Source organism: Propithecus coquereli, unplaced genomic scaffold (assembly GCF_000956105.1).
Source record: "Propithecus coquereli isolate 6110/MARCELLA unplaced genomic scaffold, Pcoq_1.0 Scaffold194, whole genome shotgun sequence".
Taxonomy (NCBI): Eukaryota; Metazoa; Chordata; class Mammalia; order Primates; family Indriidae; genus Propithecus; species Propithecus coquereli.
In genome coordinates this window covers 1,242,769-1,268,253 of record NW_012144300.1, presented here as the reverse complement: position 1 = coordinate 1,268,253, position 25,485 = coordinate 1,242,769, and the positions used below count along the sequence as shown (strand labels likewise).

General features: G+C 39.5%; 2 protein-coding genes across 3 annotated transcripts in view; one reads left to right on the top strand and one right to left on the bottom strand.

Annotated features, from left to right (window-relative positions):
• Positions 1–22,529, top strand: part of KDM1B (lysine (K)-specific demethylase 1B) — a 50,901-nt gene extending 28,372 nt beyond the window's left edge. Inside the window, exons 11-22 of one of the 2 annotated variants that reach the window (XM_012643264.1) lie at positions 1,064–1,240; positions 1,590–1,664; positions 4,508–4,645; positions 5,554–5,725; positions 8,807–8,934; positions 9,922–10,053; positions 10,624–10,698; positions 13,960–14,076; positions 14,797–14,922; positions 15,827–15,949; positions 17,986–18,138; positions 21,053–22,529. In XM_012643264.1, coding sequence (XP_012498718.1) covers positions 1,064–1,240; positions 1,590–1,664; positions 4,508–4,645; positions 5,554–5,725; positions 8,807–8,934; positions 9,922–10,053; positions 10,624–10,698; positions 13,960–14,076; positions 14,797–14,922; positions 15,827–15,949; positions 17,986–18,138; positions 21,053–21,136 — 1,500 coding nt within the window. In that variant the 3' untranslated portion in view covers positions 21,137–22,529. Of the gene's footprint in view, positions 1–1,063; positions 1,241–1,589; positions 1,665–4,507; positions 4,646–5,553; positions 5,726–8,806; positions 8,935–9,921; positions 10,054–10,620; positions 10,699–13,959; positions 14,077–14,796; positions 14,923–15,826; positions 15,950–17,985; positions 18,139–21,052 lie in introns of both variants that reach the window. The other variant, XM_012643263.1, reaches the window with a different exon arrangement.
• Positions 22,530–24,315: 1,786 nt separating this feature from the next.
• Positions 24,316–25,485, bottom strand: part of DEK (DEK proto-oncogene) — a 50,073-nt gene continuing 48,903 nt past the window's right edge. Inside the window, exon 11 of the mRNA XM_012643262.1 lies at positions 24,316–24,820. Coding sequence (XP_012498716.1) covers positions 24,809–24,820 — 12 coding nt within the window. The 3' untranslated portion in view covers positions 24,316–24,808. The remainder of the gene's footprint in view (positions 24,821–25,485) is intronic.

The following is a 25,485-nucleotide window of genomic DNA, read 5'->3' as shown; positions in this document are numbered from 1 at the left end:
CCCCCTTAACCCTTGGTAACACACATTCCACTCTCTGCTTCTGTGAGTTTGACTTTTTTAGATGCCACATATGAGTGAGATCATGCAGTGTTTGTCTTTCTGTCTGGTTTATTTCAGTTAACATGATATCTTCCAGGTTCATCCATGTTGGCACAAATGACAGGATTTTCTTTTAAAGGCTGAATAGTATTCCATTATGTATATATACCACATTTTCTTTATTAATCCTTCAGCGGACACTTAGGTTGATTCCATATCTTGGCTATTGTGAGTAACGCTACAGTGAACATGGGAGTGCAGGTATCTCTTTAACATACTGTCTTCATTTCCTTTGAATATATACCTAGCAGTGGAGTTGCTGGATCTTATGGTAGTTCTATTTTTAATTTTTTGAGAAACCTCCATACCGTTTTCTGTAACAGCTGTACTAATATTCATTCCCACCAACAGTGCACAAGGGTTTCCTTTTCTCTCCAATACTTGTTACCTTTTGTCTTTTTGGTAATAGCTATTTTAACAGATGCGAGATGATATTTGATTGTGGTTTTAATTTGTGTTTCCCTGATAGTGATGTTGAGCATTTTTTTATATACAGTTGGCCCTTGGTATCTATGGGTTCCGCATCTCAGAATTTTGGGAAAAAATAAATTGTTGCATCTGTATTGACCATGTACAGCCTTTCTTCTTGTCATTATTCCCTAAAGAATACAATATAACAACTGTTTATATTGTATAATATTAAGTATTATAAGTAATCTAGAGATGACTTAAAGTATATGGGAGGTTGTGCATGGGTTATATGCAAATACTATGCCATTTTACATAAGGGACTTGAGCATCTGTGGATTTTGGTCTCCTCAGGGGAGCCTGGAACCAGTCCCTCATGGATACCAAGGGATGGCTGTAACTGTTGGCCATTCATATGTCATCTTTTGAGAAATGTCTATTCAGATCCTTTGCCCAGTCTTTAATTAGGTTATTTTCTTGCTATTGAATTGTTTGAGTTCCTTGAGTTTTTTTGTTTGTTTGTTTTTTAACAATTTGTTTTCATTTCCAAACACAGGAAGCTCTTACTCCTCAGAAATGTATTCCTCACATCATTGTCCGGGGTCTGGTGCGCATTCGATGTGTTCAGGAAGTAGAGAGGATACTTTATTTCATGACAAGAAAAGGTCTCATCAACACAGGAGTTCTCCGCGTGGGAACCGACCAGTATCTTCTCCCTAAAGACTACCACAATGTAGGTGACTGTAGCTTTAGTGATAGCACTCCCATTGGTCAAGACAAATGCTAGTCTATTGCCATTAATAATACTAGTAAAAGTCACGTAATCACCACAAAACTTATCAAAACAAGACTTTTGTGGAAATGTGTTTCTCCCAAGAGGAAAAGATCAAGCACTGTTTACTCAGACTGTAGAAAAAAAGGAAGGGATTTACTTAACACAAGTACCACCATGTTCTTTAGGAAAATAACTAAGGACATCAAGAGATGTAGATGAACTAACATTGCTTGGCAGTTCCAGAGCAACTAAAACAGTAAATTGTTATCATTACTCTAATTGGAGTTTTGTTTCTTTTCTTTTTAAGAAATCAGTCATCGTTATTGGTGCTGGTCCAGCAGGATTAGCAGCTGCTAGGCAACTGCATAACTTTGGAATTAAGGTAGGACTTTTTGGGACATGTAGTTGGAAGCAGATGGTTGGCTGTTCCTTTTGGTCCAACTTTTCTAAGACTTAGAAACCACTTTCTGGGCCGGGCGCGGTGGCTCACGCCTATAATCCTAGCACTCTGGGAGGCTGAGGCGGGTGGATCGCTCAAGGTCAGGAGTTCGAGACCAGCCTGAGCAAGAGTGAGACCCTGTCTCTACCAAAAAATAGAAATAAATTATCTGGACAATTAAAAATATATATATATAGAAAAAATTAGCCGGGCATGGTGGCGCATGCCTGTAGTCCCAGCTACTCGGGAGGCTGAGGCAGAAGGATTGCTTGAGCCCAGGAGTTTGAGGTTGCTGTGAGCTAGGCTGACGCCACGGCACTCACTCTAGCCAGGGCAACAAAGTGAGATTCTGTCTCAAAAAAAAAAAAAAAAAAGAAACCACTTTCTGGCCGGTCATGGTGGTGCACACCTGTAGTCCCAGCTACTTGGAAGGCCGAAGTGGGAGGATTGCTTGAGTTTGGGGCTGCAGTGAGCTGTGATTGTGCCACTGTACTCCAGACTAGATAAAAGAGTGAAACCTCATCTCTTTTAAAAAAAAAAGAAACCAGTTCCTATTTTTAGTGAAGAGTGCCAAATACATTGTATCTTTATATTAGATCCTAGAAAAGTTACAAAATTTGAAATTGATTTGATACAAAGGTAAAGGAAAATAGAAATTCCCACAGCTTTTGAGAAGGTTTTGGACTCTAATGATCAAGTTAGAAGAAATTCTGACTTAGTATTACAGCAGAAATTCTTGACATTATTATTAACACAAAAGAGGTGATGGGAATAAGCTCTTATTTCTGTAATAGTTTGAGACAACAAATAGCATGGAAATTCACCATTTCTTCTGTAGAAGTTTCTGAAATACCCAGTTAAATTTTTTATGCAAGTCAAAAATACCCTTTGAGTCTTACTCCGAAAAACAAAAACCTTTGCTTTTGGAAGCAAGATTGAATTAGTTAATCCATTGGTTGAGATACAATTAAATGACTGAGTACTGTACGTGTTTAAGGTAACCTGCTTCCCCAGGGTAGAATATGCAACATATTGTTGCTAAACTCTTGCCTGGTTCAAAATTAGCCAAAATAAAGACTTTGATGACAAAACATGTGTGATTTGATAACTAATTTCAATTAAATTCATTCAAATTAACCATCCCACACATTTCTGTGATTTTTTTCTTTTTAGGTCTGACACATTTTTTCTTTTTAAAAACTTATTTTGTAAGAACTTTGTTTTTCAGTAAACCAAAAGTATAAATTAATTGGGTAGAACTGAATTAGTCTTTTCACTGTTCTCCCTCTGGCTAAAAGAAACAACACTCTTTTTACTTCTCTGTGGGAAGACTTTCCTGAGATGAGAAAAGTTTTCAATAGCTATGCCTAGGAGAGATTTTCTCTTTGCTGAATAGAAGACCCATGTCCTGGATTACATTATGTTGCTGACAAAACAGAAGACTCTGAGTGTGCTTGCATTTTAAAAAATTTTTTGTGTGTGGTATTAAGCTAGAAAGTGTTTTAATTGATTATTTCAGCCTTAGATGTTAGAGCCAAAGTTTTTTGTTAGTTTGTCTTTTACTTGGGAAACCTACAGATTATATGACAGGGAAGATTATTATTAATAATACCCAAAGTCTAGGGAGACTGTCTTTAATGTTCACCCTTCCTCTCATGTGAAAAAGAAATTAGAAATGGGTGGTTCTGTGTAAAATCGAAGTCAGAGAAAGAGGGTAGGGAGGTAGAACCATGAGTTTTGGCCTTTCTAGTTAGAGAAAGTGAAGAATTTAAGTCTGAGAAAGAATATTCAGAGGACCCCTATTAACTTTCCTCTTACTCTGCCCAAGTGGTGAGGGAGATGCCTGGGGGACCATCCACCCCCCTCATGGTTTGGAAATAGATTCCTCTGAGTAACCTGAGAGATGGTTAACCCCGGGAAGCTCTTCTTGAGCAATTTGAAGAAGTGCTTACAGGGATCTAGAAATGAAATGACTGGCCTTGCAATGAATAGGACTCACCTCTTCAGTTAATGCAACCCATGGAAGTTTGAGTGCGGCACTTTGAATTTTAAGGCTGCAGGAAGACTCAGCCTTTCCACTCGGTGGCAGCTTCTTGGGCCACCAGCATTAGAAATTTGGAGAAGTCCCAGCTCCTCCAGAGGCTGAGGTGAGAGGATCACTCGAGCCCAGGAGTTCAAAGCTGCAGTGAGCTATGATCGTGCCACTGCACTATACCCTAAGTGACAAGAGTGAGACCCTGGCTCCAAAAACAAAAAAAAAATTGGAGGTGGAGGAGATGAAATAGTCTGGGTGTGGGACTGGTTAGGCCAAGCCCATGAAGTCAGACTCACATGAAGGGCATACCGTTTTTCTTTTAAAATAATAGTCATATCTGAGGGAAGTAAAGGCTTATTTACAATGCTAAAGGAATTTTGCTACATACATAGGTATTTCATATGAAAAAAAACACCTCTTTAAACTAGTTTTTAATGGTGCTTTTAAATTTATGGAATACAATTTTGTAAAAGCTTTCAGAATACATTTCATGTCTTCATCAAATCTTATTATCTGATTTGAGAGAAAATGGTTTGAGGACTTCCTCCAGTAGACCACTCCTTGCTAGAATCTGGATTATTTCAGACATCTACTTTGGCTTCTGTTCACACTGCCTGCTTTTTAAAGTTTTTTCTGTAGAAATAGAATAAATTAACTAAATATAGAGGTTATTGAACAGTGTCATTCTACATTTTTATCATAGTGTATCTGATATGACTCTTGTATTTAGCTTCTTGGATTGTCTTTTTAGGTGACGGTCCTGGAAGCCAAAGACAGAATTGGAGGCCGAGTATGGGATGATAAATCTTTTAAAGGTGTCACAGTGGGAAGAGGAGCCCAGATTGTCAATGGCTGTGTTAATAACCCAATAGCACTGATGTGTGAGCAAGTGAGTTTCTTTAAGATTTGTGTTGTAGATAAAGAAAAGAAAACTGTTTCAATTTGCTTGTGTGTAGTATTTATAAGCTTCTAAAGCAGGTAACATATAGCAGTCCCCTCTGCAAAGTAAATAAGAACAATTACACTCTGCCTTTCTGAGAAGGTGGAACTAGAGGATGTAAAATATTTTTTTTTTCCTTTTTCTAAGATCTTTAGTTTTATTTGTATGTTATTTGCAGGCCACTTGATTAGCTCGTAATTTTAGAGTTGCCAGATTTAGCAACTAAAAATATAGGATTCTCAGTTACATTTGACTTTCAGATAAAGAAGACATTTTTTAGTACAAGTATGTCCCAAATATTACATGGGTTATTTTGCATGCAATATTTGGGACATACTTATACTTCAAAATGTATGCATTATTTATCTGAAAGTCAAATTTAACAGGGAAGCCTGTCTTTTATCTGGCAACCTTACATAGTTTCTTTGAAGACTTCTTAGGCCCAAGGGTTTTTTGAAACATTTATTGATGGTAAATTGAATTTCAGCTTCTGCTGCGGGTGTTTGTGTGTTTGTGTGTTCATTTACATGAGGGTCCATGGAGGAGACAGAATATCAGAGCAAGGACAGGCAGTGCCTATCATCTGAAACGTTAGCCAAAAATTATAGAGTGCATGGTGTAGAAGCCGTTGCTGCCGTCTCACATTCTCATAAAATAAGGTCTTGTAGATTTCGTGCCATTTTTTTTTTTCACTGCCTGACTTTGCTGCCCTTTCCCATGAAGCACGTTTAGCTTTATTTTTGAGAGGTAATAGTCCCTTTTCTCCATGAGAGCTCTGTCTAATTTCAGCTTAGAACCTGTAAGATATTTTTTCCAGGGAAAATTATTTTCACCTTCTTATTCTTATTATTTTGAAGCTTGGCATCAGCATGCATAAATTTGGAGAAAGATGTGACTTAATTCAGGAAGGTGGAAGAATAACTGACCCCACTATTGACAAGCGCATGGATTTTCATTTTAATGCTCTCTTGGATGTTGTCTCTGAGTGGAGGAAGGATAAGACTCAGCTCCAAGATGTCCCTTTAGGAGGTATGGGGAGAATGGTGTTCTGATTGTTCCATCTCCGTTTCATTCTAACCTGAGCTTGATCAGCAGTAGGACGGTGCATTCATGAGGGTGGATGTCTGCGACAGGGATAGTCCTTATGAATGTTCCCTTTGGACTGATGAATTCTCCAGACTGTTCCTCAGGGGGAGCAGAACTGCCCCAGGTGCCTTAGATGCTTGTGTCGTGTGTGCATACACACGGACCTTACTTTACATAATAGCTGGTGTTTGACAAAATTATCTAAATGTTTAATTTTAAATTTCTCAGAGGAGCTTACCTTTAAGGAAATGTGGTAAGCTCTGTGAATAAATCATCACATGTCTTTTCTAGATGAGGTTTTCTATATGCCAGGATTTCTTCTTTTTTTTTGGGCCATAGGTTAAGGTTTTTTCAGTATATTTTGCTTAAGAATGCAAGAATATATATTATAATTTGAGAATTTTAATTCAGAATCTTTTGGCTTTGGTACTTAAATGGGCATTATTAACTACAACTTTTTAGAAAACTTGACTGCCTATAATGACTCATTTCCATGAAGGTGTCAGTTGAAATTTTACTGTTATTGCTTCTTAAATTGATAGTTATATAACCTACAATTTTGTGATCTGAATGTATTCATTTGTAGTTCTTGGAGGCATGTTGGAGTTTCACCAAGTGTGAACATTTGCACTCAATTTGCAAGATGTTAATTTGCTTCAACTATGTGTTTCTTTTTTTTTTTTTTGAGACAGAGTCTCACTCTGTTGCCCTGGCTAGAGTGAGTGCCGTGGCATCAGCCTAGCTCACAGCAACCTCAAACTCCTGGGCTCGAGCGATCCTACTGCCTCAGCCTCCCGAGTAGCTGGGACTACAGATATGCGCCACCATGCTCAGCTAATTTTTTCTATATATTTTTAGTTGTCTGATTAATTTCTTTCTATTTTTAGTAGAGACGGGGTCTCGCTCTTGCTCAGGCTGGTTTTGAACTCCTGAGCTCAAACAGTCCGCCCACCTCGGCCTCCCAAAGTGCTAGGATTACAGGCGTGAGGCACCACGCCCGGCCTTCAACTATGTGTTTCTTTGCAAGGGGTCTCAATTTTTCAGACTGTGATACACTTCATCTATTTGGGGTAAACTTCTCAGTAGCAGGGACTGTCTCTTTTTCTCCTTCCCCTCCCCCTCAGCTACCTCAGGCTACCACCTCTAAGAGACTGACCCACACTGTAATTGCCCTTAGTAAATGCTGACTGACACAATAGAACACTTTCAGAAATATACTCTGCTCAACAGGGGTCATTTAATCAAATGTTGTAGTGTCCAGATCAATCGGTGGGTCATTTAAATTTTCTGGAGCTGAGAACAGTTATTATGCTGACTTGCAGGATGCTCTCAGAATTTGGTTAGTGTTTTGCACCTGTGTGGTAGTCACTGGCTGGGGTTTTCTTTACATTTCTTTATGTTTCTTTCAGTCACCAAATAAAAAAGTTTAATGATATTGCTTTGCTTTGGCCTTGCATAAAAAGGTTAAAAGGGAAGCTCAGCAATACTTACTGTGTAAGTAGTTATTTCATCATGTTAATATTTTATTAAAAATCTTTGATAATAGTACATACATCTCTGTAAGGTTTTAGTTATATCCTGCCTATTAGTATCTCAGCTGTCTGAGATCTCATTAACACAAAGTTGGGAAAACCCAAAGATAAATACTAAGAGACTAGATTTCATTTCACAAAGTATGGGTACGACAGCTTTTAAATATTATTTACAGAAAAATCACATTAAGGCCTCTCTCAGTCTGTTTAAACTTAATTTTATATACTATTCTAGCAATATTGGTTTTTCTTCCTCCATAAAAATGATGGGAAAGTGGAAGCTGCATATCAGGAAGCAGGAATGGGACCACTGCAAAAGACACTGAAAAGGCCACAGAGCCCCGTGGTCTAGGAGCAAATGTTTGGCACCAATCCAGAGAGGTCCCTTGGACATCCCCATGTTCCAATCTAGTGTAAGAATTGAAAAATCTAATGAGAACCTTGAGCTATGAAAAAGAAGTTAACGGATAGTCAGTTCCGTCTCTGGTCAGGCTAGCGCGTGATATTTTATGGAAACTTGGAGTCTGTGATGTATGTGTTGGATAGTTGTCATCACTGAAAAAGTAATAAAGAAGTCACCTGTGTAAGGATGCTTAGAATTAGTCAGACACGAGGCCGGAACCCTCTTCCACCCTCCAGAGCCACCAAAAAGGAATCTAAGACAACGGGGATGATATCACAGGGCTGTGTTTGTATAGTTAAAAAGTCCAGTTGAACGGGAGAGATAAGTGCTGGGGTTGATGACGGGGAGGGATTTCAGAGGCTTGCAGCAGCTGGGTGATGCTGGCCTGTAAAGAATGGACAGGACGGGGTGCGGGGCGGGATTCTTGTGATGGGAGCTGGAGCAGCAGCCTTGCAGGGTTGGAATTTCCCAGGAGAAGATTCAGCAGCAGCGCAGCAGAGCCTGTAAGTGGGCAGGTTGTAGTTGCTACCTTTGAGAAGGCTAAAACCACAGCCCGCTGTGCCTGGCTATGGTTTTTGGAATTTACATAGGCAGCGGGGAACCAGTTATTAAAGATACTGAGGCAGAGGGCTGACATGAGGAAAGTCCATAATGGGATATTCTTGTTTGGGAGCCAATAGTTAGTCTATTTATAGCTCTCTTAGTTGAGGTGAGATGTTATAAGAATTGACTTTAAGGTGATGGCAGTTCCAGAAAGCGAATGGTAATCCTCTCTGTGTGTTTGCACGTGTATGTGCAGGTCTACTTTTTCTATATCTTGAGCACAAGAGGAAACAGTTTTTCAACTAAGGAGAAACAAAACATTTCTGAAGATATGGAACCTACATAGCTTTGTTTCCGGTTAGGATAAGCTTTCACTTCCTGAGAGAAGTCAACCCGATCAAGAGATCCTTTTCCCCCTGAGTTTACTTGGGAAGAGACTTCGGAAGTTTTGGGTTTTGCCGTGTGAAGGAGGTTGAAAGCAAAGGATAAGGAATTAAAGAATCATGTTAATGCTATTTTTCCTGCTTTGATCCATTCCCATTGCAGAAAAGATTGAGGAGATCTACAAAGCTTTTATTAAGGAATCTGGTATCCAGTTCAGCGAGCTTGAAGGACAAGTGCTTCAGTTCCATCTCAGTAACCTGGAATACGCCTTTGGCAGCAACCTCCACCAGGTGTGATTGGGTTTTGTGAAATGTGTACTTTGCAAATACTCGTTTTTGTGTAGAGATGTATTTTGTGTATCTAAATATTGAATTCGGGCTAGTTTGGATAAACAGGGAAGAATAGTTTTGCTGCTTAAAAGTTTGAAAACCATGACTTCTGAGCATATTAACCCCAAAGTGGTTTTTTTTTTAATGTTTAACTTTTTTTTTTTTTTTAAACAAGAGAAATCCTTCTTTAAATAATACCTGTGAAGAAGCTCAATATGTAAAACCAAAGAAAGGAGGGCTGTTGGGCTGAATCAGAGCAGGGTCTCTTTAACTGCCCTGTTTTCCTTGCCCTCTGCAGAGGCCCTTGAGTCATTTCTGTGGAACCATAGAGTCTAAACACACTGCTCTCCAGACACCAAAATATGGTATCCTTGCAATTCTGGTCTGTTTATCTTGTTAAAATAAACTTACATTTGAGCCTAACTTATTTAACCAACTGTGAACTTAATACTCCGGTATTCTGTATTTTGAATAGAAACTCCATGGATGATTTAATTTTCCCCCTTTGGGGTGACATCTCCATTCCATCTGATTCTGCATTGTGATTGGAATCACACTGTTTTCCAAGATCTATAGAATTTCCATGTTAAAGACAAATAGTTGGCAAATTTACATGGAGTTGCTCAAACACAGTTTTACCCGCATAGAATTCTCCTTTGCCAGAGTTGTTGACATATAAAATTAACTTTTATTTTTATCAAGGAATGCCCAAGTCATATAGACCTTTTGTTCTAAAATAAACTTTCCTGTGTGTGATCAAGAGACATCTTTCTCCTGACAGTGGTGTCCACCTGGGCTGGTCTGTTCATCCCCTACTTCCTGGATGTGTGCCTTGTGGTTGGTAGCCCTCCCTCCTGCCTTGGGTGTCTGTTCTCACCTGGAGCTCCTTTTATTGGCACAGGCTCAGGGATTTACACTTCTGTGTCCCCAACCTCCTTTGATTTCCAGGTGTCTGCTCGCTCCTGGGACCACAATGAATTCTTTGCCCAGTTTGCTGGTGACCACACTCTCCTAACTCCTGGATACTCGGTAATAATTGAAAAATTGGCCGAAGGGCTAGACATTCGACTCAAATCTCCGGTGAGTATCGACAGTGGTGGGAGGCTCTGGCTTTCCCTTGTTTGGGAGGATGTGAGGTTTTGGGCATGTGGGTTACTCAGGAGGCTGGGGTTTGCTTTGACGTTCAGCCGGTGTCAGGTACTTCTGTGTGCAGTTGTAGCCATGTGGCATTACACATGTCAGTGAGGTAGCTGCCGCTGTTTGGAATCAATAGTGGCCCAGATACATTTTCATTAATAATAAGGTGTTCAAATTGCTCACGACCTCCCTAACCCAACGTGGTTATTTTTGCTTTTAAATTTTCCCTTCAAATCTTTGTCCTAATGCATTTGCGTTGTATCTTATTGTAGTCATAGAGGTAATTTTATATATATATTTCACTTTATATCATACTGTAAATATTTTCCATATTCTGATGTAGTATTTATAAGTTTTAATTCCCTGAGTTCAGCTGTAACTCTTTAGATCTCTGAATGCCAGAAAATTATTTTCCATAGCCTTGGAGGGGTAAACTCACATGATATGAGAATGGGAAAGGATCTTGGGTCACATGGTTCCATCCCTCATTTTTTGATGGTTGCTTTTGAGCAGGTGCAGAGTATTGATTATTCTGGAGATGAAGTACAAGTTACCACCACAGATGGCACAGGGTTTTCTGCACAAAAGGTAAGTGCTAGGATTCCACTAGGTTAGAGCCCCTTGCTGCCAGGGACCTGGAAGGAAGGAAAAACAGTCTTTCCCGCTAAGCAATTTGCTTTTGGCAGTTTGCCTTGGAGCCTTGTTGGATTTCTGAGGAGTTATGTATCTCCACTTAATTTTGTGTATAAGTGCAAAGCTGATTAAACTGATGTAACATTGTATAGATTCATGGCAGATGGAATTCTGAATAGTGTTCCTCAAAGTGGGTTCTATGGAACATTAGTCCTCAGAGTTGAACAAGAAAAGAAATTCCTTGGCCAAATAAATTTGGGAAATATTGTATATTAAACTCTACTTTTAGGGTTAATAGGAGTTATATAGGGTTAAATCAGAATATATTGAAGGCTCTGACAAGTCTTGCATTAAAGAAATCTATTTTACTTTAATTCTGTGCTCAGGTTTTTTTGTTTGTTTTTTTTTTTTTTTTTTTACCATGGAATCCTTTTCAGATCAAGAACGTTCTATGTTTTCATCTTGAAACTGTCAGAAGTACTTTTATATAACTTAAATTTTTTGTAACTAGCCTTAGTAAGTAAACAGGACAAGGTACTGCTGAATCTAATACTTGAAATCACACTGAGATTTATAGTATTAGAGAACAAAGTTGCTTACTTGGGGTAGAGGGGATTTAATAAGCCTTGAAAGCTTATTTTAAGTTTAGTTATATCTGAAGTGATTATAAAAAAAAATTGATGAACTATCACTAGTCTCCTAGACAAGCTTTGCTTTCTACATTTCAGTTGTCTAAAGCCTGTTTCATAGTCCTTGATATTCATATGGAAATAAAGGATTGCGTGTCACGTGGGAAAGACAGGGTCTAGATTTAGAATGGGTGGGGTGGGAGGTATCCTAGCAGTATTCCTACCATTAACTAGCTGGGAGACTTTGGACATTCTTGTCTAAATCACTTAAGAGGTGCTTATAAGAAAAGTTGCAAAGGTCATGTTTTTAAAGCTTCCCAGATGATTCCACTGTGCTGTCCTGGTTGAGAACCTTGGCTACAGAGTCCTTGTCTGTAAGCCCCCCGTATCTAAGGTTCTTCCTAGTGGTAAACATTTTTTAAAAATACTACTTTTTAAAATTACAAATCAGCTGACAGTTCAGCCTCTGGTATCTGTAGCTCTGCTTCTTGGTGTCCAGGACAACAGGCTAGTTATGCTTCACCTGCCTGGTCACCCTCTGCCCGATCCTGGCCAGGCACACATGCCCTTCTGTGTTTGTATTCCAGCCTTCCAAAGAAATGAGGGCGCAGCGTCAGGCTGCGCTTTGAAATTTTTAAAGCAAATATTTTTATTTTTATGTAGCTAGCACACATCGCAGTTTATATTGGAAGTTTCCCCAAACTTGTAAGTGAAAGATTTCCAATCCAACATGACAGACCGATAAACCTTTGACAAACTGTAACTTGATCTAGGCTGCTTCCACTGAGATTAGCTTTTAGTTCCTTACTAGGATGTGTTTATATCATTTGTCTGTTTACCCAAGTTCTTGTGCTTTTGAAGCCTTTTTTGTCATTAAGAAAACATCTAGATTTTGTGTATTTTCTTGCACTTCTTATATGTAATCTAACTGGGCAATTTTTTTTGTTTGAGTTTTTTTCCTTGGTTACGTGGTAGCTATTATCTCTAAACAGGTTATAAACTTGAGGATAGAGAACATATTTTATACTTTCTAAAGTTTTCATGTGGCAGAGGCTGGGTGCAGTGGCTCACGCCTGTAATCACAGCACTTTGGGAGGCTGAGGCAAGAAGATTGCTTGAGGCCAAGAGTTCAAGGCCAGCCTGGGCAACATAGCAAGACCCTGTCTCTACAAAGAATAAAATTTATCTGGGTTCAGTGGTGTGCACCTGTAGTCCCAGCTACCGGGAGGCTGAAGTGGGAGGATTGCTTGAGCCCAGGAGTTGGAGGTTGCAGTGAGCTATGGTCACGCCACTGCACTGCAGGCTGGGCGACAGAGTGAGATGTGCTTTCTCCCATATTAAAAAAAAAAGTTTTCATGTGGCAGAAAATAGTGACAAAATCACAGGAAGAACTCTAAACTTCCTGTGATCCTAGAATTGAGGGCTAGGGTAGATAATGGTGCTTGGTCTTCAATTCCATCCCATGCTCTCTTCCTAGTGTGTCATCCTGTACCGCAGATGTGGGAAAGTAAACACACATACTCTTCTCAGACTCCCTTGCAGCTGAAGTTCTAAATAGGAATTAGGCTCCTCTAGTCTAATGCACTTGCATGAGATTTGGAAGGTGTAGGTTGGTTTTTGCTTTACTTTTGTTGCCTCTGCTAATAAGCACAGCGGTTGAGGTGTTTGGTTCTTCTGTAGCAGGGATAGTAGAGGTCCCAGGGTTCAGTCGTTAACTACAAGGAAGTGAAAGGGTGGGGTGTGAGGCACCATTTTGCTGGTTCAGGTTGGTCTGTATGGGGTATGATTCTGGAGCTGGTAGCAGCAATAATGGCTTTTTGAGTGTAGAAGTGGTAACATGGTCTGGAGCCAGAAATTTCTTGATTTTTATGACAAGACAATAGGTTTCTTTGACCTGGTTTTGTGATGTGGTTTTGAGAGTCATTCTTGAAGGCTCAACTTTTCTTCTGTTTTTTCAGCCCTTCTAAATGATTCTTTAGACCCACTTGAGACCCTGAAATAAATTTCTTTCTCTTTGGAAAAATTTCACATGGCTTTACATGGTTAAAATAATTCCTAATGTTATATACTTTACCATTTATGAAGCGTTGTAAATCTAAGTTTTATGCTTTACCCTAATCCTTTGAGGTTAGTGGGGCAGCTGTTACCTTCATCATACAGCTGGTTGGCAGAGATGAGTGGCAGGGCTTGCCACATGGTAGAGTGGATCAGAAATGATAGAGTTCTCCTGACTCCGTATTTAGGGCTGTTGCCTCCTACAGCACTGCTTTTCAGGATTGGGGGTCTGCTAATTCTTACAATTATTGTTAGCCATCAGGACTTTCGTACAAATTCCTTTATGTGGACGCCACTTCTGCTCAGCCAGGCGCCCATGTGCAGTGAACAGTGTTGCACGTGGCAACCGTTATTCTTACCAGTATAACAACATGGTCATGTTGATAATCTCATGATTGGCAATAGAGAGCTTTGAGTTTGTAAGAAACTATCTTTAAAAACACTGAGATTTTCCTGGAAATAAACCCACTGAGTAGTTGTGGTATTAGGTTCTGTTGCTGTTTGTGTGTTAACTGTTCATTATTTCCCACAGGTATTAGTCACCATACCACTGGCCTTACTACAGAAAGGTGCCATTCAGTTTAATCCACCGTTGTCGGAGAAGAAGATGAAAGCTATCAACAGCTTAGGTGCAGGCATTATTGAAAAGGTGACTTAAATTACTTCACCCTCAGAACTAGAGAGATTATTAATAATATCAGATAATAGGCTTTAACTTCTGATATGGGTATCCAAAGTATAATGTGGGTAGTGTTTGAATCTAAATAAAATTCAAAGATTTCCTTTTCATTGGAGTAATTGTTTATGAAGAAGACAAAAGAACATCAAAATAAAAGCAGGACGCCTGGCTGAGGTCTGTGAGTTTTGACTTTAGGAGAATGAATCTTGTTATTCAAAGTTTGAATTTGGTATAAGCAGTTCTTTTTTTTTTTCTGCTTTGCTTTCCTTGTCTCCCTTCTACTCTTTGGTCCCAATGAGGACATGGTTTCCTTCCTCTGCCTTTAAAATCTCCTTTAGCAGAATCTGCCAATGCTGCAGTAGATCCTGGCAGACCTATACATGGTAAGAATTGAACTTGTGGACATAGGCTTCGAGAACAAATCTCAGAAACGATTTACATCTTCAGATTAGCCTATAGGTTGTCAGCGGGTCCCACCTTTACCTGTGGGAGTGTAGAACTGAATGGCATGAAAACTGGGAAGTCACCAAGAGAATAAACAAGGTCAGCAGAATGGAAAGAGGGAGTATTTTGGTTTGTTCTTTTGAACATAGTTTGTTTTAGAGTAGAGCTGCAGGTTGCTTCTTAGAGATTGCTTGTGCTTTTGATACGAGAAAATACTTAACCATCTTTCTCTTGCTTGCTTTCCAGATCGCCTTGCAATTTCCTTATAGGTTTTGGGACAGTAAAGTTCAAGGGGCTGACTTTTTTGGCCACGTTCCTCCTAGTGCCAGCAAGCGAGGGCTTTTTGCTGTATTCTATGACATGGATCCCCAGGTAAAAATCATTTGTGAAATGTGCTTTGAATTCCCTTTTTAAAGTTTGGAATTTGGCTTGATAATTACTCACATGTCAAGTTCAGGAATTAATGAATATTGTGGAGACACGTGATCATGTATGTGTATATTCTGGGAGGACATATGGACCAGGACATTTTCCTATAGGACAGGAACCCCCAATATTTGCCATGTTTTCTTGAAGTACTAATGTTGCTCCCTGGGACATGAATTGGCTGCATGTGGAAACTGTTATTTTTGGCCGATAGGGCGATTCCTCTTAGGAGAGCTGGCGACAGCACAGTGAGCCAGAGGGGCTTGACACTTGCTCTCTGGTGCGCTGTGAAGGAGGGGTCCGGGCGTGATGTGAGGGAGGGAAGGAAGAGGAGAGGTCGTCCCTGGAACTCCACAGCTGTGGTGATTTTCCCTGCTGTCGCTTTGTTGCCACACAAAAGAATCACAGCTGTTGTTTCTTACTTTCTCTCAGTTTCAAGAAACTGTTAAAAAGGGGTCATTAAAAAGGGCTCTCACGTGAACTCTTAAAAAGGTATCCCGTGGGAACCAAGAGCAGAATTTCTTTAGCATTCGAGAAGAGTTTTTCTTTACCCGTTATTTCATCTGCAGATTTCCCTTCTCAATCTCTTTCTCCTACTTCTGAAACAAGTTGTTGTAAGTGAACAGCCAAGGGCAGCACGAATTTGCTCTTTACATTACAATAGAGCAGACGGATGGATGATGCGTGGTTGTGAGAAAATGGACTGCAATTGAAGTTGGGATAAGGGAAGCTGGAAATAATGAAATTTAATTTGTGGGGATGAGGCCCTTACCTTTTTGGAACCAAGCATCTAGAGACTTTTATACCCAAAGCAAAAAACATACCCTGCTTTTCTCTCCCGGGCCTCCAGAAGAAGCACAGTGTGTTGATGTCGGTGATTGCTGGGGAGGCTGTGGCGTCCGTCAGGACCCTGGACGACAAGCAGGTGCTGCAGCAGTGCATGGCCACGCTCCGGGAGCTGTTCAAGGAGCAGGTCAGAGGAAGCCCTTCTTGGAAGGAGGATCACATGCTTGCTGTTAATGTTACGTGCTCTTCAGGGTGGGGGTGGAACCCGAAGCCACCAGTGTGACTGAGGAGGCAGGGAACCAAGCAGTGGGCCCTCTTATTCCTTCTTCCAACACCCCACCTTCCACTTAGGCACCTAGATGAGTCTTCTAGGGTTGCCATAACATCCTCTCAGCCACAGACTGGGGGGCTTACACAGCAGAAATTTATTTTCTCACAGTTCTGGCGGCTGGAGGTCCGAGATCGAGGTGTTGACGGGGTTGGTTTCTCTCAAGGCCTCTCTCTTTGGCTTCTGTAGGTGGCCGTCTTCTCCCTGTGTCCTCATGTGGTTGTCCCTCTGCGTGTGTCTGTGTCCTCGTCTCTTATAAGGACACCAGTCAGATTAGATTAGAACCCACCCCGCCGACCCCTTTTTAACATAATTACCTGTTTTAAAAACCCTGTCTCCAAATACAGTCATATTCTGAGGTGCTGGGGGTTAGGACTTCAACATAGGAATTTGGGTGGGACCCAGCGCAGCCCCGTGACAGTGCTCTGTACTTCTCTTTATGCAATTGTCTTCCTTCCTTTTTTCTCCTCACATCATGCACACACCCATTTTGCTAAGGATACGAAAGGCTCAACATTTTCTGTAGATTCTGTATTTACCCAAACCCTAGAAGCTTTGACTACAGCCTTCCTTTGAAAGAGGGACATTGTCCAGAATTTTCTTATATCCCACACAGACAGTCTCCTTTCTGTCTTTTCTCCAAGGAACTAATTTATATTAGCCAATGTACTAAATTTCATCATCTCTGGAGATTTGTAAATGGTTGTGGCTTATGTCTTTTTCCGATAAAGGAGCAAAAATAGAAGTGACTCGAAAGTTACGTAAATTAGAGAGGGACATTCAGCTATGTTGCTAATTTTATATGAGACGATGTAACTAGTGTTGTGATTATATCACACAATAGACCCTCGCTTGGGGTTTTTGTCTAAAAGGTTGTTTTTAAATTGGTTCTTTGGAACTTAGCACACACTTGCCGTGGGGATATTTTTCATGGCAATGCTTGTCAGAGGCCAGCCAGCAAAATTACAGTAGTTCCCCCTTTTTCAAGGTTTTGCTTTCCATGGTATCAGTTACCTGAGGTCAACTGGGGCCCAAAAATATTTAATGGAAAATTCCAGAAATAAACAATTGATAAATTTTAAATCATGGACAGTTCTAAATAGCATGATGAACTCTTGAGCCCTCCCGCCTCGCCCTGCCTAGGACGTGAATCATCCCTTTGTCCAGCATCTCCACCCTGTAGACGCTGCCGTCCGTGAGTCACATAGTAGCCGTCACGGTTATTAGATCCAGTCACGTCCCTTTTATTACAGTACATTGTTATAATTCTACTTTATTACTGTTCTTCTCTGCCTGTGCCTAACTTTTAAACTTTAGCATATGTCTGTATAGGAAAAAACATAGTATATATAGGGTTCAGTACTTTGCATGGCTTTAGGCCTCCACTGGGTGTCTTGGAATGTATCCCCTGAAGATAAGGGGAGACTACTGTATTTTAAATTTGGTGAATGTGAAACATCTCCTTGTATCACTGTTTTGTGGAGAAGGCTGTTGAGAGTTCTAACTTGTGATCCGAAGACTCCGCCCTTCCCCTTTCTACTCTGAGCCAGAGACCCCTGGCCACCATCTCTCCTGCACATGCCAGGCAATGGAAAGGGAAGGCCCAAACTCTTAGCTGTTGGCGATGGCCCCGGTAGGTGGGGAGACATGTCCCTGGCAGAAGGAGGAAGTATAGGAGTGAGGGAATTGTGATTGTGGGTGGGTGGGACAGGAGATTGAGGATGAGGTGCAGAGGCTTAAAGGGGCAGGAGGATCGTCCTGAGAACTGCTGTTTCAGAATGCTGTGGGAGTGAACTCAGTCCTAAAGGAGGGAGACTATGTATTTGTAATTTGGGTTGCACCATGTCTGAGTCCCTTCTTGACCCTGTTTTATAATTCCTTTCTGTTGGATGCAGGAGGTCCCAGACCCCACAAAGTACTTCGTCACTCGGTGGAGCACAGACCCGTGGATCCAGATGGCGTACAGTTTTGTGAAGACAGGTGGAAGTGGCGAGGCCTACGATATCATTGCTGAAGAAATACAAGGAACCATCTTTTTTGCTGGCGAGGTGTGTATCTTGATTCCGAACCCACTTACTTGTATTTTGGTTTCTTTAAAGTGGTATCTGCCCAGAGTTTAAAAACCAAGTCAAATATGGTTGAAAGTCTTAGGACCACAAACAGCAGAAGCTTTCTCAACATCCTCCTCATACTCCCAGAGGCAGCATCTTAACTCTTCCAGCTGTTTCTTCTGGATTTGACTTCATGTTTTTTTTTTTTTTTTTTGAGACAGAGTCTCACTTTTTTGCCCGGGCTAGAGTGAGTGGCGTGGCGTCAGCCTAGCTCACAGCAACCTCACACTCCTGAGCTCAAGCGATCCTCTTGCCTCCCGAGTAGCTGGGACTACAGGCATGCGCTACCATGCCCGGCTAATTTTTTCTATATATTTTTAGTTGGCCGATTAATTCCTTTCTAATTTTAGTAGAGGTGGGGTCTCGCTCTTGCTCAGCCAGGTCTCGAACTCCTGAGCTCAAACAATCCGCCCGCCTCGGCCTCCCAGAGAGCTAGGATTGCAGGTGTGAGCCACCGCGCCCGGCCTTGACTTCATGTTTTGAAACAATCTGTCGCTGTCTTCTGATTTTAACGTTAGACATTATCTACTTCTTACACAGCTTTGTTTTCTTGGCAGTCGTAATGGCCCCTTTGGTTATTAGCATAACTTTGCTGGTCTCCCCTACCGTCTGCCATCTCTAATTCACAGGCAAATCTTTCTGAGCTGGCCTGTTAGTTCTAGTCTTTGAACTCCCCCTTCCCGGAGTCCTCCTCCCTCTGCTCCGGTCCACACTGGTTGATGTCTAAGATTACTCCAGAGCCTCCTCCTGGGTCTTTTTTTGTTTGTTTGTTTTAAACCACTCCCCAGCATTGGGCCTCTATTTCCAAGATCCCCTCTCTTCTTTCTTGATTTACTTCTGCTGAAAAAATGTTTTGTTATTCTGACTTCTGATCCTTTCTGTGCCTTTTTTCATTCCTTGTAATCTAGAAACTCATATCCTTCAATTCTAGAATTTTCTTCGTTTCATTATTTATCTGGTCAAGGAAAAAACTTATTTCTAGGCTTTCTGTATCTTGGAACTCTTAGGTTGACCATCTGATTCCCTCTTCTTTTCATCTCTTTTTATTCTGCTTCTGGGGAGACCTTTTAAATCTTCCAACCCTCAAATTGACTTAAAATTTTGGCTTTTACTTTATGAATGCTTTGTTTGCAAAATGTTCCTTTTTGGTAATATCCTCTGCATCCTTCATAACTTGTTTCTGTTTGCAGCCTCCCTACCTGATATCCTCAGAGTTCCTATTTTGTGTGTTTTTGTCTCTGCCTGCTACACATCCAAATCCCCAACTATCAGCACAGATTTGAGTGAGGCATTTTTTTAAAAGCCACATGAGAGCTCCAGCAAGCTGAATAACTGGTGGTTAGATCCACAAACATCACTATCTATCTGGAAACATTCAGTTTCTCTTTGGTGGAAGCTTAGCTTCTAGCATTGTGGGCACTAGAAGCCTCTTTGTTAGTTATGAAGACTTGACTTAATCCTCATTTTGTTTGGTGCCTCATCCTGCTAAGTCAGATCTCTGTTGCATACGGTCGAATGTGCAGTCTGATGAAGAATATAATTGCTTTCCATAGTTTTTAAACCAACTGTGTTTTTACCCCATGCCAACCTCTGCCTCCATGGTTCCGTTTTGTAAGGATTTTGTAAGGATTCTTTGGGATGGGTTTGCTTTTTGTTACTAGAACCCCCAGTCCAAACTTAAGAGTGAAGTCTGACCACTCTTTCATCTGTGTTCATACTCTATATAATATGGTTTAGGAGTATAGCATATCTTGCAGTTTAATCTAAAATAGAGGTAGTGTTTTTGTTTACAAAAGAATGACATCTCAAAACCAAGTGTCTCTCATTACTCCTTGGCCTGTGCAGAGCCAGCTTTGTAGGAAGGGCATAAAGGTGGCATGGCGGGCAACAAATGTCAGTTGCTTCCAAGAGATGGCTGTTTCAGGCTCATGTGTCTTAGGGTCATGAGCATGTCACCTTTCTTGCTTTCTCCTTTGCTGCTTTGATAGGATTATTACCTCACCATCTAAAAACTCGCTTCTCTGAAGCTTCTCACTGCCACTTTCTCCCCCTGCTAGTGATTGTATTCCTACTGACCTGAGTCTTTGGCACCTGGATGTTTTCCCTTCTATCCCAGCCATCAATTTAGGGGACTATCAGCTTCACCTCTTGCACTGTTCCTTATCCTTCTCCATTTTCTACAGCCTGTTCAACTCCACTTCAGCTCCCCCTTCCCAGACCTTGTCATTATCACTTCCCACTAATGCAGGCCTCCCCCTTTCTTAGCCTCCTGCTTTGCTTATTCTATTCTCACTACAGCCCTTCCTTGGAAGGGAGGTTCTGCTATCATTGACGGCCTGTTTACTTCCTCCCAATCCAACAGCCCTCACATTTTGTCTTCTTCTTGTTGAACTTAAAGTCCCTGGTCTATCCTTTGAGTAACCTTGTACACCTTTGTTCTATACATTTAGCAAAACTCCATCTGTGGAGAAATTGCCATTCATTTTCTGTACTTTTTTCACTCATCTCCGAATGTACCAGCTAGATTACTTGTCCGATGGGAGGGACTTTACCTTATTTATTCTTCTTAGCCCCAGTACCTGGCACATACAGATACTTAATATTTTAATGAATCCCATATACTTGGCAGGAGCGCTGATTATGTTGTTAAATGAACGGATTTGGTGAAGCATGGCAAGATAACCAGAAGTGCAAGGCTCTCATGGTTGGGCAGTGTTAATATGTACGAGCACACAGGAGTAGCACCGATCTTTATTTTAGGAGGACCAGATACAGTCTAAGCTTGTGTTACCTTTTGATATCAACTGTATTCTTTCTGCATGATCTCAAATTATGCAATTATTTTTTACAGGCAACAAACAGGCATTTTCCACAAACTGTGACAGGGGCATATTTGAGTGGTGTTCGAGAAGCAAGCAAGATTGCAGCATTTTAAATAGAATTTGTTTGGACCCAGCTTTCTTCTGTACCCCAAATGGGAAAGTTTGAAACACATGTTGAACCTCAGTTGTAAGAGGGGGAAAAAACTCTGCATAGCAAAACTGAAATGTTTTTTAATGTGATTCAATAATGTAAGCCCATTTTACCACTCTGAAAGCACTGACCCCAAATACCCTTATAGGCACTTATATTAATTGCATTGTTCATGAGTCCAATTAGTGCTAAAAGTCCAGATTTCAGAATAAGGCAGAATATAACCTTCAATTGAGACCTTGGAAATGATTTTTCCATGGTTGGAGGTTCCCTTCAGATTTGACATTTTGAATTTGGTTGATCAATTTTTACACATTGAGAAACCAATCAATCAAGCAGGAATCATTAAAAAACTAGATAAAGCCATGTTTTTCTTCTGTGACAATTTATCAGTATCTTTACCAATGAGCCTTAATATTTTTATATAGCTCCAACATTGAGCTTTTACTTAAAATTTAGATAGAACTTTTCATTTTTGATACAGCACAAACTCTCCAGTTGACGGTAAGATGAAGCTTCTAGACATTTTATATTGTACATATTTCTTCCCACTGGGTGTTCAAAAATTTAAATTCAGGTATCTTTTGTGATAAAATATTTTAGATTTGTGCAGTCATTGGCAAACCAGGAAAATTTTCAGTCCCTTAAACGGTATAGGCATTGTATCATTAACAGTGGGGCACAGATAGTGTGGTCTTCACACTGTAGATGTAGAATATACCTTTGCTTTAAATATCCCTGATATTGGCAACCACTAGCAAAAGGATCTTGCCAGAATAATTTAATAAAAGCCCCTCTCCACTTCTACTTAAAATAACTGATTTAATCTCTAGGAATATTTTTTGCATAATTATGTTTACAGTATTCCATAGGCAGGTCCACTGGAAAACTGCAGAAAAATGTGAGCTATCTCAGTAAATACTACACATTTTATAAGCCATATTTTAAAAGCCTAAGAACATGGCATTTACTTTTTCACTAAAGACTGAAAATGGTTTAATATGTCACTTTAAAGTAAAAACTTTGGTTTCAGGGTCTTCATGATGCTTACTTTGCCAAGAAACTTCAGTTTACAGGTTAGAGATACGCTTTTGTTTTAAAATCTTTGAACAATTCTTTCAATTATATTGGTTTGCTTAAAAAAGGGACTAAGACTTTAAAGCCACTTTTCAAAATATTAGGTATTTTTAAAAATTAAAGTCAGCTTATAAATACCTTACAGAAAGAATGTGCAGTGAACCTTAGCATTTAGATACCCCTCTTCCCCAAAGTATATTACAAAGGAAAGCCAACAACTGTATATTGCAAAGTTAATACAGGAAAACGCGGATATTTAGGTTATTTGTTGAGACTCATTGGTATTGATTGGAAAGTATTCTGCTTTAAAGTATTACATACTAAAATGTTTAAATAGCATGTGTTAAGTGATAAATGCAAAATATGTTAAGTTTGAAATGGTTCACAGTAAATTATTACTTTAGTTTCTGGGCACTTAAACTTGCACTGTGCTACAAGCAGGGAAAAACCTACTTAAGGCATGGTAAATGTGTATTTTTTTTTAATTTCCTGTCTCAAGTGATATACTTTGACATTTTGTTCTTTAAGGAACCATGGTACTTTATTTTCTTGAGTTACTTTGAATGTTTCTCAGTGTTGTCTGAAGATTTTGTAATTGAGTAGCGGAAAATACAAATTTACAATGTTTTAACTTACAGATGATGAATAGCTAGTTGTGTAAAACTGCTTAATAAAAACTAGGCTTGTCTTTCAAATACACTTTGTGTACTGTAGCAATGAACAGTCTGGTCTTATTAATGGATGTATTATATCATCACGAAGAACCTTCACACAGACCAACTCCATCTCCTCACCTCTAAACCCTCTTTATTCTTTTTAGGTCATAGGCATTACTACTTATCCTCTTTGTAGTAAATGGTCATAAAATAAACAACCTTGATTGATAGTTCTGTGAAATCACTTCAAAAATGGTCACAGTTATCACTGAGGAGCACTCAAAATCCATATAAGGAATGGGGCTGACTCCATTTAAAAATCTGTTCAGAAATGCTACTTAAACCTGTCATCTGACATCAAATGAAAGACACTTAACACCATTGATTTAGATTTATTATTTTTATTGACAAGGTTTATAAGAACAAGTTTAAAATCAAGGGCCCATTCTTAGGTCTCATTTAGTTGCTTATTTCATTCATTTGTATTAAGTATGCCGTACCCTAATGTCTTTATCAAGAAATAAGTCAAACCTGTGAAAATACCTGTTAACATTCAACATATCATTTTTATATATTTCTGTTCTATGATGCAAAGATATCTTTCAACACTTAATTGGTACATCAAATATCTAATTCTGTCATAAGCAGCATGTTATTTTAAAATTCAGAGAGACTACTTAATAAACTGATTAAGACAGTCAATTTCCAAGACAAAATCAGTTCTCTTTCAAGAGTGGTCCATATGTGGTTGATACCTAGAATCCTGATTAGCCAAAATGTGAAACCCAACAGCTGATTCCAGAAACGTCAGAAATAAACATCTTACCAGTTTTGAGAAATACTTTCAGAGTTATCTGCTATTGCCTGTACATTATCTGCTGGCACTACACCTGGTACTTTTATCATAATTATGAAGGTGGCCAGGTTTTCTGTAAATATATCAGCATTTTATATGGGCAAAAGCACTTAATAAAAATCAGTTCATTTACTATAAGCCAAATGTGCTTGTACTTAATCCCAACCCTTCCCAAAGATTTTGAAGCTGTGATGTGTTGATTTTGGTCTTTCCTTAATATAAAATGTACCTACAGACACTTTGCAGAGTTAATACTACAAATTGATGACACTTTTGAGGCAGAGCAGGAAGACTGTTCCTTCAGTGTTTCGTCACTGAACTTTCACTGCTCCGCTCTGTTACACTGCCTGGCTGAACACTGAGATTTCATAGTTTATAACTGTAAAGATACCTACCTATGTGAGTTTAAAAAGTGATTTGCTCAAAAGAAATAAAAAACTTTATATACAACAAATTGGTTTTTAAAAATACAAAAATAACATCTGTCACTTTTGTCATGCTGACAATTTGACATTATATACATGCAGGAAAAAAGTTCCAATTTAGTCATCCGGATAGCTGTAGTTTGTGTATTTTTAATACGATGAACATACTGCCACTGAGTTTTCACACTGACAGAAGAGATATGTATTCAAAATAGTTCATATACTAAATACTGCAATAGTCTGTGTATAAATGCCAGTTATAATAGTTTTTGTTCTACTTGATTAAAAGTATGTCTTAAGCAAGCTAATATTAAGTGCACTAAAAACCACAACAGTTCAAGAATCTATATGACCTTATATAAAGAAATCAAAAATGTACAAAATACAACTATAAAAGCAAGGAACAATTACCGCCATGCAAGATTTTAAACTAAAAACTGCACAGGAATGCAATTTAAAACGGCAAACTCAAATTTACGTAACACTCAAGATAAAAAGGTCAACGGTAAATTCTACTAACAATGCTTAACAAGGATTTAGAAAAGGAAATACATTCTCTTTGCTGGTATAAATCAGATCTTCATATCTTGGAAACAAGTCATCTGTCTCTGTCTTCTATCTCAAGAAATTAGCTGTAATAAAAGAGAAACATTATTTTACCATACCCAACATATAATATTAAGTATACATAAACCAAAAAATCTTATTCCAGTTTTTCCATATGTGTTTTACTACAGACATGGGAAAGTCAGTTGACCTGGGAAGTCAGTTGGGACCAATATAAAACTGTAGCTGCCTGCAGATCTTTCCCTCCCTTTGATTGGTGTACAGGAACTTGTCCTCGAGTAGCTGTGTATGCAACTTTGTGATGCCCAGCTATCCACAATCGCTGTGATGGGTAGCATTATGTGGGTAGCTAAGATGTGAAACCACACCTTAATCTGAGTTCAGGGTGTCACCATCTGCTCAAACTTCAATTTTAAGATTTTAAAATGGGAATGAAAACAAATATATTTCCCCATATATTATGAAGAAATGTGAGGATCAAATGTGATACTTAGTGCACAAATGGAAGTAAAACTCAATGGAAATCAAGGAGGGGTGGGGGGAGGTGGGGATGTGTGAAATCATACCTAATTGGTACAATGGACACTATCTGGGTGATGGGCACACTTATAACTTTGACTCAGGCGGTACAAAAGCAATCCATGTAACCAAAACATTTGTACCCCCCATAATACTCTGGAAAAAAAAAAGTAATACTCAGTGACATGAATAATTTTAAAACTATACAGTT